At 38.6% G+C, this 13,081-nt stretch overlaps 1 protein-coding gene across 1 annotated transcript in view; it reads left to right on the top strand.

The window, feature by feature from the left end:
• LOC107688608 (NACHT, LRR and PYD domains-containing protein 3-like) overlaps window positions 1-13,081 on the top strand; it is a 35,335-nt gene that overhangs the window by 17,155 nt on the left and 5,099 nt on the right. Inside the window, exon 4 of the mRNA XM_016486321.1 lies at window positions 1,584-1,757. Within this exon, the coding sequence (XP_016341807.1) occupies window positions 1,584-1,757 (174 nt within the window). The remainder of the gene's footprint in view (window positions 1-1,583; window positions 1,758-13,081) is intronic.

Here is a 13,081-nt window from a genome sequence, read left to right on the forward strand (position 1 = left end):
TCCCCGCAACTATGCCGACTCACAGTCACCCAGTTGCCCTGCTGCGGGGCGACTTGTTACAGTTGTAAAAACGACAGCTTTCTTCTAACATGAAGGGGTTTGGCATCACAGCACATTTGTTTCCAGGCGGAACGTTAAAGAAGGAGACACACACGTCTCCCGGAAATCATGTATAATTCAACCAATCTGATGATGATTTCGAAACTCCCGAAGTGTTTCAAATTGTGTGTGCCATATGCATCAGACGTTCATCCAATGGTCTGCGGACGTGATGTCTGAGGCTAAGACTAGGGTTGGGCCGATGGCATCACAACAACTCTTTAATACCGTGCTGTTTCTACCCACTTTCAATGCGTTCGACTTCCCATGCTCAACTGTGGATGAGCACGGACGGACAAGCTCGACACATGCGCAGTAGTATTATGGAAGCAGATTAGTCTCAATAATAATTCAAGCAAAAGGCACGATGCACACAGGCGTATCCCAAGTCACATGCATGAAACCCAATTCACGTGCATGAAAAATACATATACGTATATATATATATATATATATATATATATATATAAAAGCTTTGACGCACACTCCAAAAATACGTATTTACAGGCTATGAGTCAGAACAGACGGCATTGTAGTCTACTCTCCCAGGTTCAGGAAATAGTCCTCCATAAAATGTGTTGCACACACACGAATAAGTGGTTTGGACTGTTCTGGAACAGTGTTGTAAATACAACTTAACCACTGATATCTAGTTGTGTCCTCTTTTGGAAGGCCAAACTAAGTATTTTCGCTTTCGCAACGAAACACACAGCATCTCCACGACATGGTGGCGGCGGCAACAATACTACAGCGAGAATAAAAGTTACGCCTTCTTTCTTTGCGTGAACATTTGGGCGGCGTTATGCAAATCTTCCCACACAGTGACGTAGACATGTGGGGGCGTGTTTAAACGAGGCGTTTTAGGAGGGCGTGGACGAGTCTTAACTTTTAAATAGAATATCTCTTTGGGTTTGAGACTTTAGTCTTTGCAACTTTAGGGATCGTATCTATCATGAACAGCTTGTAACACTCCAAAGAGAAAGGAAAACTTGAAATTGCACCATATGACCCCTTTAAAATTCACGAGTTTATCATGGACTGTGAATGTGTGAATTTGAACTACTTGCAAATAATCATTTGTTTTAAAATATGCATACCTTCACTCTTATTTGTATGACTCTGTTAATGTTTCTTGTCTAAATGTAAATAATATATTTTTTTATTAAAATAAAAAAGTAATGACTTGAAATTACTGCCAGTTACTTTTTAGTTTTTTAAACAGTTAAAATAAATAATATCTAATGAGAGGCTGAAATAGGTATAAATGTTCAAATAACAATTCCTATGACACAAATAAATATAAATGCGCCTCATGACTTAACTACATTTAGAAAAGTAAATTAATACTTTTACTTTGGTGCACTTCCACAGACACTTTTGTTACTTCAGTGAATGAAAAATAACAGCTGCAGAAGTCAGTGTGTGATAGTAATGTTTGATTACCAAACTAATGTCATGTGGACTGTTATTGTATGTCTCCGTAGGTTGTCTGGCTGTATGGTGACAGAGGAAGGCTGTGGTTATGTGTCTTCAGCTCTGAGTTCAAACCCCTCACACCTGAGAGAGCTGGATCTGAGCTACAATCACCCCGGAGATTCAGGAGTCAAGCTGCTCTCTGAAAAATTGAAGGATCCAAACTGCGCACTGGACAAACTCAAGTATGTCAAGTAGGAGGAGTTTTTGATAAACTCCAAAAACAGCATTACAATCTTCACTTATTACAAAACAGTTACACTTTATATTCTTCATACATTTACAAAAGTTATTTTGAGAATTTACAGAGGTATAGCTCTAGTTATACTACAGGGCTGTTAAAAGCTTCATTCTGATTGGCTGACGAACGTTCTAAGGTGTGCAATTATTTCCAGTGAATGCACAGCAGAAACTTGAATGTCAGTGCTGCCCTGCAACTTCATCAGTAAAATAATTGTGGAACTTGTCTGAAAATGGAACTGTATTAGGTGAGGTCCGATATCTAGCTTTCCTCAAGGGGTGTCTGTCAAAACAAAGGATCCAATCCAGGCTGTACACAACACAATTGTATATGGGTTTTACAGATTTAATCCGTATTCACCATAGGTGAGTGTGTATATATGCAGATATATGGGGTTTGTGTGTATGTGTGTGTGGCCTACAATAGAATGAGAATAAAGATATGAATTAACTCAAGAATTATCCAAAGACATTATTGACATGAACAATTTATATAATCTAGGAAAAAATTCTCAGGTTAATTAAAAAAAAAAAGTGAACTTTATAGATGACAATGGGATCTTATGCCACCATCTAGTGGTTAGAAATGGAAAAACGCATTCAAACACAGAACTGCTTATGAGGTAAATTACATAAACTTCATGTAAGCAAAAACATTGTGTATATGAATTTCAATATAAAAGTTATAACTTCAAATAAAGAGAGATTTGGTTGCTAAAATAATATACTGTATATAGAGACATGCAAAAAAAAATATTGGATTACAGAAAATAACATTATCCATGAACAGTAATACAGAATATCATGGCAAGGCATATTCAAATGCGATTATGCAGCTGTAACACTAATAAATGGCTAGCACATAATGACAGAATAATGTGTATGCATCATTATGATAAATGTCTTATACTGCACTTCATACACAGGTAAATCACATCTGTTCATTGACGCACACATCAACACACGCTGTACACCTTGCACTTGCACCTCACTCTTTCTATGAATACTGCCTGACAAAAAGGGGTAATTTTTTATCACATAATAAAGAAAATATAATTTACAGTTTCTGTATTATAATTCTGTCATTACACCTCTCGTAGAGATTGGTATGGTAATAGAGATTGGCATGGAAATGGATATGGCAATGTTGATGTATTTGGTCTTGGCGGAATAGGTCTGCTATGCTGCTGCTGCTAGGCAAGAGACATTGCTGTGAACATGCAGGACATGTTGCTGCACATATAACATACATGAAATAACCCCCCAACAAAGCAGGATACAAAAGAAAAAATCGCTTAACACTAGTAGCCTATGACTATGTGTGCCTGGGCTACTGTGCCTAATGGCTCAACACTAGTGGCCTATGACAATGTGTGCCTGGTCAACCTTGACGAATGTCTTAACTCTAATGCAGTGCTTCTCAACCACATTCCTGGAGCCCTCCAACACTCCACGTATTGCATGTCTTATTAATCAAACACACCTGATTCAGGGCATCAGCTCATTAGTAGAGACTGCAAGACCTAAAATGGGTGTGTCAGACAAAGGAGAGATGCAAAATGTGCATCCAGGAATGTGGTTGAGAACCACTGCTATAGTGGGTTATGACTATGTGTGGCTGAGCTACCTTGCAGAATAGCTTAACACTATTGGCCTATGACTATATGTGCCTGGGCTATCTTGCCGAATGGCTTAACTGTAGTGGCCTATGACTGTGTGTTCCTGGGCTACCGTGCTGAATGGCTTAACTCTAGTAGCCTATGACTATGTGTGCCTGGGCTATCATGCTGAATGGCTTAACTCTAGTGGCCTATGACTATGTGTGCCTGGGCTACCGTGCTGAATGGCTTAACTCTAGTGGCCTATGACTATGTGTGCCTGGGCTACCGTGCTGAATGGCTTAACTCTAGTGGCCTATGACTATGTGTGCCTGGGCTGCCTTGCCAAATGGCTTAACTCTAGTGGCATATGACTATGTGTGCCTGGGCTACCTTGCTGAATGACTGGCTCTAAAAACATGCACTGTGTTCTCATTAACAACAGATATGTTGCAAGTTGATAGAGATAAGAACCCCAGCAACCACCTGTGTAAATACAATAATTAAATCATTTGATATAACATCGACATAATCTTATCCTCTTATTGATAAGTGAACAGCTTTTGAGATGACAGGAAAGACTCTGATCTGGTCTCTGCTCTGACACTGTGTATAGCTTAAATCAACTGCACACATTAAGCATAGCTAATGAAACATTAGATGGCATTTCCTCACAGTGATTGCATACAAGAGACTGCTTGCTGCAGCATAAACACGATTGTGTAAACGCTGCAGCTTATATGCTTGATAAATCACTCCACAAGACTATTAAACATAACACTTAGATTAAACTGTTATTATTGCTCATTTATGAATTAATAAGCAAACCATGCAATATACAGACATATGGAGACACATTTTAGATGCTTTCTGGAAGTGCGCTGCAAGCTGCTAACAGCAACACTACTGTATTTGAATATTGAGCTGCAGCTCATTGGCTACTGATGCAACAGCAACCAATCACCTGCACTATGTAGATAACAATGTGATTGCTACCAAATTGTGCTATGGATCTATCAGCCTGCGTCATCTAGAGTTTCATGCCAGAACATGGTATTAAAGGCTATGCCAATTAGCGCTGCATTATTATACAGTTAGAATTGCACAAAAATATACTTTATTGTTATGAAAAAAAAAAAAAACATTGTTTAAACATTAGCAAGTAAAACCCTCATGATCAGATTAACAACTAAAATGGATGTAATTTCATTCCAATTAATTAGTTCACTACCATTTCAATGAATTTCACAAATTGTAATAGAAAACTCAGAAATCACTTCAGCTTACCTGTTTGCAGCAGAGCAGTCTCATAGGTTAGAATTAATCACATGCTGAAGAGCTGATGATGTCATCTAGTGTATGTGTGGCAAAGTGGTGGTTATTCCTAGGAAATCATGACAAGAAAACATTTGAAAACTTTAACCAGGGAGAGAATTACCCATACAGATAACCCATCCTCGGAGGATAGACTTGAGAAGCTACACCTCCAAAGATAACAGACCATGCCACCCGGGGGACTAGTCTACCTGGGAATTTGCCCTTTACAAAAATCACCAAGGCACACAGGTTTAGTTACGGCTGAGTCAAGACATGAAACTGAGATGACTTTATTGAAAACCATCAAATAGCATATACAAAAATGCAAATATAAAAATCAATACAATATACATACACAATTGTGCCTCCATTCCAGGGCTGGGGGCCTAGCTCTCCCAATCTCTGAAAAAACACAGCAAACACACATGCAATCACACACCACAGCACCCCCAAGTGTTGAACACTCACACAAAAGAGTACCACCACCAAGCAGAGAGAAAGGGCTCATCCCTCACACTATCACTGGAGAGAAAATGAAACTACTATGTAGTCACACCAACTTTCACACACAACTCCTTGTGAATTTTAACAATCACCCACCTGGTCATAGAAAAAAACAAAAAAACAACAGAAGGAACACTTCAGAAAAAAAAAAAAATCAAACCATTGTGGTACAAATTCCCCTTCGCACCTGACTTAAGTTTAACTGGGGCGTGTCTCTGGCGACACTTAAGAATTATACTCTTAGCGCATCTCAATTGACACTCTGTTGCGTTGGGCGACGTCTCACCCCTTTTGAAAACTATCACTCGGGATTAAGATCTCTAGTGCTCTACTAACCTGCTGCACAGCAGTAACCAGACAGACTCCAAACAATTCCTTTGAATATGCTTTAATCACGGCCGGGAGGATCTCATCTCAATCATAGAGAATCCCCACGCAACTAGGATACAACCGTTTATGTAAGAATGGTACATAGCAAAGGTAACATCATATCACATTACATAATTTTCCTCTAATATGACTGGTTCCCCTATGTGGAAAATCTAAGACCCCTTCTCCCTAGTTACTGATTACTTCAGCTTGTTCCTTAAACCATGTATCGCTATTAGTATTTCCCGACAGATGTCTTGTTCATGTTTAAAACTACTCAAGGTTAGAATTTCTGTTCCCTAACACGTACTCAAAAGTTAGGCCTGCAAGAAAAAGAAGTTTTAGACATTATTTGTGATCAACTGATTTTGTGATTAATTTAAAATTGATTAAATGTAAAATTTCCTTCACAATTCCCCTTTCTAATAATTTATCTTACACAATCATCAATTCAATCATCAATTCTATTCCTTTACTGGAGTGTATCATACTCCTCTTCCTCCCTAGGTGTATACTTGATCATCTGAATATATATTGGCCTTCTCTTACTATTATAACAGCTTTGATCACTTTCTCCAAACAAATTTGAATACATTTCAAGAAACATCCAATCATTTATAAAGTACTCGTCCAAAAACATTAGTAAAAGAATTGAGCAATCTAATAATCTAATCTGATGTTGATAAATTGTGCTTTAATCCCATTTGATATCTCTCATACTTCATGTTAGCCATATTCTTTTCATCAACATCCTAAACTGGAATGAAAATACAGCAAATTTACCCAATTTTACCACATACACATACCAATATTCTATCTAGAGCCTTCCTGTTTGCAAAATGCATAACAGAATAATTTTACAATTTTTATATATTCAAAAATCTTGTTTTCAAGCAATGGAAAATTAAAAACTGAATACCCCAGAGTATATTGCTGTAACAGACCTTTTACAGAGTCAGTTCTTAGTATTATCTTCTACTTGATTTTAGGTCATATCGGTCTATTAGGAAATCAACAAACTCATACTGCTGCTAAGGAAGCTGTCAGTATAGGTACAAGATGTCAAATTCTTCTCTTAGACCTACTCTGAATTCTTACATATTAAACAAATGGCAAGAAGAATAGGACACATGTACCAACAACAGATTACATGAAATGCATCCTATTTCTAAATAACGTTTAATTTATAAAATTTCTAGACTTTTATTCCCTTTCAAAACGATGATCTACACAATCTCCTTTTTCTCAGACATATTTGTTGGCTTTAATGTATGCTGGTGACAGTATAAGATCTTTTTTATCATTATTATTTGAATGTATTGTTTTAAACAGTGTTTGATGTTTTAAAATGTACTCTATGTAAAATTTACTCAGCTCTCACCATGAGAATAGTATTACATGGCATTAAATCCTTAATTACCTACCTCTCTGTAATCTTATTTTCCAGAGTCAGCCAATGGACATGACTCTGTTTTAAAACTAACTCACAGTCAGTTTGGATAATTTTGGAAAAACTGAATAGTTCATAATAGTTCTGTCGATCCATATTATCAAATCTGTAACCACATTGCAAACTAAGAAAACTTTTCAAAATGTTGCTGTATGAGCAATTACTTTATGTTCTGATGGAATGTCAGAACTGTCCTGATTCATATTTCTGGTTCAGTCTCTTATGTCGATTTTCAGGTTGTATTTTAATTTCACGACTTTAAAGAGTTCTTACAAACACGGTCTGTCCTTTCCATTACACATAGCATGCAATTTTTTCAGGATTAGCGAAACTGATTGTACAAGGATATTCTGACCTGGTTTTGGTGAAGTGACTTATCACACATTCCTGCTGAAATACGAAATAATGTCTTCATCTTTAACTATCACTATGTCTTTTCCTCAATACCATGTTTGGTTACTAACCGACATAAAAATCATTAAAAAAAAATATGATGCATATATATTTTTTTCAATATAAATAGGAAAACTGAGATTCTATTTAGGGACTTTTAGCAATCACAAATTTCCATTCAGTGTGATTTTTTTGCTAAAATTGTATGACCTGATATCATTGTGGAGACTAATATGAGGAAAAGAAATTACCTGTCACAATGCAAGACAGAGAACTTCTGTTGCAGCTGTTAAAACTGTAGCATCTATGATTGTAATATCTGTATTAGGATCTCTTAACCCTCAAGTTTCTTCAATAACAGTCCCTATATTATATAGTATTTTACAATAATGTACCTAGTGAGAGTCTCTGTAGTTTACAATATTAAGATTTACCTGAATTTACCTGAAATGTTTTCAAATTAATTGACAACTAATCAAATCATGAGACCCATATTAATACTCAGCCATATTTTGATTAAATCTACTGAAATCATCAAAAAACATCACACACATAGATTCTTCTGCTAAGCTTAAACCATTAGTTGGTCCACATCTTCCAGGTGTGTTGATCTTCTCATTAGCCTCATGGACGTTCCATCTTCATTAGGGTGCCTCTTTGCAAGCCGTTGCAATGGGCTTTCCCTCGTTGACAAGGGAGGGTTGTTACTAGCACGCCCTTGATCCCTTTGCTTTCTGCAGTGTGGAGCTGCTGAGTTGGTTGGTGTAGTTTAAGTTGAGGCTTGGACTCAGATGTTACTCTCTATCCATTTGCTGATAATTGCTAAATCATTCCCTAAAATCACAACAGCATGTTTGCTGGTCCTTAATGGTGGAGTGAACAATTTCTTGGCATTGATGGAATCGTCACCTGTGAATGGAAACCTTAAGTATTTTTGTTGATCAAGAACATGTAATAACTCATCTGCTTATCTGGCCAGTTGTCCTTTTGGTGTAACCTGTAGTTCATGTTAGTTGAGAGCTGTCCTGTCTCTTTTTTTGGGCTTTCATATTTCCATTGCCATCAATACAATGAGCAGGGATTAAACAATTTCCGGTCATGTACAATTTGGTTTTTATCATCCAATTTTCTTTCTCACTTTTTATTCACCTTGTGAATGGTAAGCACAGTGAAATTCAAATTTAGACAATTCAACTCTGTCCTCGCCTTGTTTTACAAACTGGGACCTATTGTGATGGGACGAGGGGAACAGATGACTCAAATGCAGACAAACAAGTTTATTCTTTAAACCAAAACAGTGAGCAAGTCTCTGGAGTAATCCAGCTTCGGTCGGCAGAGGGATGCGGACCAGACAGGCTGATTACTTTCCAAGACCCAGCGCTCGCACAGGACCAGCAACCTGAGAGTAGAGCGAGGCACAGGGCGGCAGTCATTCGCTCTACGCGTCCTGGTGTAGGCTACAGGTAAATACAGAGATCAGAGCAAAGCAGCGCACAGAACATCAAACGCAAAATCGAACACAAAACAATCTACTCACAACAAGGACTAGACAGAAGAGAAATATAAAGGAAAGGGTAATAAGCGACAGGTGGAGTAGAAGCAGCTCATGATCAGCGCAGCCCCACCACCAGATCAGCGCTGATTGCATCGGTCACGAGCCGCAGAAAAAGACATGACAACATAGGCTGCGTTACACTCCACTTTTAGACACGCACTCGCGAACTTCCCTAAGCACTTCCCCTCGGGGGAATCCCCGCTGCCATTTTGAAGTGCATTCCACTTCGTCAAGTGGATGAGGGAAGTTTATATGGACATACCCTCGACCCCTCGATTTTGACAGAGGGAGCGAGTCTGCTTCATATGCACACTTCAGGCCGCTCCATAGAGCACAATGCAACACGACTATGACGTCATCGCAGATCGCGTTTAATTTATCCCCACCCCAAACAACTCTATAATATATGAATGATTTTTTTTTTACATTTATAACAGCCCAAGCATACCTATATGCATACAGAATGCTGCACCAAACAAATTCATAAGGGGAAACATGTAAACAATAAACCAACTCCATAGCAGATTCTAAGTGATCAAGTGCTTAGGTTGTTCCAGTTCAGCCCATTCCAAGGGTTCCGCTAGAAGTGGGCACTCGTGCAACGTAATCAATGATGTACATCCGAGTAAATGAGACGGAGGGAAGTTTGCGATTGAAGGGCATAAAAAAATGGACTGGAACGCAGCCATAGACAGCAGAGGGAGCCAGGAAGGCACCCTGACCCGTGACACCTATTATCACCAGATAAATCTTTTGAGCACATTTCACTCAGTTGCACAGCCCTTTTTACCTGGAAAAGACTCAACCCTCTCATGTTAAGAGTAACAAGACAATATTTTATACATTTGACACAACACGTCACAGAAGCAGTCAGGTGCAGTCCAGCATGACCTGCTGAAATGTTAAAAAGGAAAGTTAGGTGTGGGGTGGATAGAGCAAGCTTGCTTGCTTTGCCTTCCCATGTTAAGCACTGCGCAAATATGGCATTGTTCTATTTCTGCCACGATAATAACCTTGGTTTTGACCAGGATACTTAATCCAGTTAATCCATGGCCATTATTTTGCTGGGATTATTCTGCCCTGTAGGCCCACTTGATACATTTTAAAAACAGCTGTTCTGATGGAATTATTTATTTGGCTCAGTGTCTGTTCAAACACTATCATTCCATACAACATCATCACATATCTTTCACACACACTCCCACTCTCACACCCCCCTCTGGCCAGAGCATCATAACTTTTGTCCGCCTCAGCAGATTGTGAACTAAGTGGGGAACGTATTGTTTGGGGTGGAATATCACTAAATCTGAATGGGTAACACAACTTTGACGACGGCAGAAGCTACGGAACGTAGACACTGTGGAATTCCCCGTACAGCATTGTCTAATCGTTAGGATATTAATTGCAATCATCTATTGTTGGTCGCCATGGGTTGAGACATAAAACTAACTTTTCAGAACTGAATCAATTTAATGGTTTAGAATAAATAAATAGACCTAAGCCTGCATTTGAGTGAGCCAATTTCAATTTCTCAAATGCAATTTGTCATTCATTGTGCAAATAATATTCTCAAACTTCTTGTTGCTCATGAGCTACTCAGAAAAATATTTAAACACTTTAAACACTCGACTGAGAGGTTCTTTAAGTTCAGGGGTCATGGCCTCATTTAACAGTTTTCTCACCACTTTAGAGATCGATTCTGGCTCCTTATCAGAGGTCTCACCATCTGTTTCTACCTCCTCCTCTTCTTGAGGCAGTGGTGTTACCTCCAGCCACTTGAACAACTTCCCCTTTTTCAGCATCAGTGCTGTATGGGAGGGGGGGCTGCTACTCACTGCCTGCATATCGTCCTCTTCTTGCTTCCTCTTTTTGGTCTGCACAGCAGTGACAGAAGCTGTGGCCTCCTCTCCTGCTCTTGTTAAACAAGTTCCAATCAATCCTTCTCTGTTTCTTGGGAGGCAACTGCTCTAGCAGGTGCCGGATTTCACCTAGAATTGTAACACTCAGAGTACCACAAGCGTCAAATTGACCCTTCGTGAATTTTGACCATGGTTGTATTTGAACAGTCTGTTTTTCATTTAAATTCCACTTTCTAACCATCTCTTTCAGTGCTCCCTTAATCCCGGGTGTTTTATCTGGGTTACCACAGCAGCTTCCCATTTTGTTAATTAGCCAGTTCTTCTTTCCAGAAAATAATAGCAAGCAGTTCATTCTTTGCAAAAAGCAGGAAACAGCAAATAAACTACTCTAATTAATATAGAATATGGTATATAATATAATAGCAAAGAATTATCTGTCTTTTCTGTTTAACTAGAAACTAATATTACTATGAGATGTATGTTATATACAGTATATCTGTTCAAATAAAAATGTATATTTAACTTGGTCACCCAATCTCGTTCTCATTCAACAATGCACAAGAGTTATCTAGTTAACATAAAACAAAATTGTATAAACTCTGCAATGGATCAACGTTTCATACTGTCTCACAGGGATAACAGAATAGAAATTCTAGACGTCTTCAGATACAGAGTATAATATTTAAACACATGCAGTTAATATCTTAGAATTTATTTATCTCTTTTAGAAGCATCCATTTCTCAGCTTTATGTATGTTTTCTAACCCATCTTGTGTCAATAAATAAATCAAAATCTATCATAATTCCCATAAAAGTTTTTATATGTCTCAGAATTTCACAATTCTCAGAGAGTGCTCCACAGGTGCATATTAAAAATCATGTTTGTAATTCCAACAATTTCAGCATTTATTTATTTATAAATAAAAAATAAAAAGTCATAAATCTCAGGATAACAATATTGATCTACTGATCTTGTCTATTGATCCTATTCAACTCTTTCAGCATTTCTTTTTTGATCTCTATTTTCAATCATGCTTTTAATTCATCACCTTGAATAACAATTCCTGTGATTCAAATTTGAAAGCTAAAACAATTCCAATCTGAATTATGGTCTTATTCAAGCAAAGAGCAAGTTGTAGCATTACAGCCTCCTCTCAGGGTAATTCCCCATATGGTGACAGCATTCCGACAAGAAGCTGCTATCACCTACTTAAATTCACAGACGAGTGTCAGATATCTAGCATCTATACACTATCACTGCCCTACTGGGTGTACACAGGTCCAACACAGGATCAATAACACTAACTCAGAATGTTACTGTCCCACCCAGAGCGCAGGTCTTTAGTCGTCCAACATTATCACTGCCTCAGTTGTGATCATATGAGCATAGAACCGTTAGCACTTCTTTAGCATACATGACAAGTTGCTCTTTGCATGAACAAAGTTTTATTGACAACTTGCTGAGAGTATTTAATCACAACAACCCAGAAAGTCAAAATAGCACCTTAGTTGAATTCAACCATAACCCCTGCCCTCAACAGACAGTGGAAAACATATTTTTAAATGTGATCACCAGTTTCCTTCAATTACATAACGTCTCAGGTTATGTATGTAACCATGGTTCCCTGAGTAGGGAACGAGACACTGCGTCCTCTAAGGGTCGCTATGGGGAATGCCTCGTCGTGACCCGTGTCTGAAGCATACATTGAAAAAACACCAACAACACGTTGGCCGGCGACAGCCATGACGTCACTACCGGTGTGACTATAGTATAAATAGGTGCCGGGAGAACACATCATCCACTTCTTCGTCTGAAGCTTGCGTCCACAGCATGGCAAGAAACCTAGAGGACGCAGTGTCTCGTTCCCTACTCAGGGAACCATGGTTACATAAGTAACCTGGTGAGAGGAGAACTCCGAATTCAGAGGAATAGTGTGCTCATTCCAGGTAACCCTTCGATAAAAGGGGAGCACTGCTCAACACTACCACGAGAAAAGCCCAAGGAGCGAGGAATCCAACTCCTCAGAGAGAATTAAACGCTCGAAAGAAAGCACCATGCTCACAATAACCCTCAATGGTGAGGGGAGCGATGCTTCCAGAGTGTGTCGACAGACACACTAGATGAGTGGAGCCCAAGGTACCGGGGTCTATGTGGATTTTAGAAAGTGGGCAAAGCATAATGTGCACACTTACCAGCTATGTGGATTTTAGAAAGTGCGCAAAG

The sequence above is a fragment of the Sinocyclocheilus anshuiensis genome, unplaced genomic scaffold (genome assembly GCF_001515605.1).
Source record: "Sinocyclocheilus anshuiensis isolate Anshui unplaced genomic scaffold, SAMN03320099.WGS_v1.1 scaffold557, whole genome shotgun sequence".
Classification (NCBI taxonomy): Eukaryota; Metazoa; Chordata; class Actinopteri; order Cypriniformes; family Cyprinidae; genus Sinocyclocheilus; species Sinocyclocheilus anshuiensis.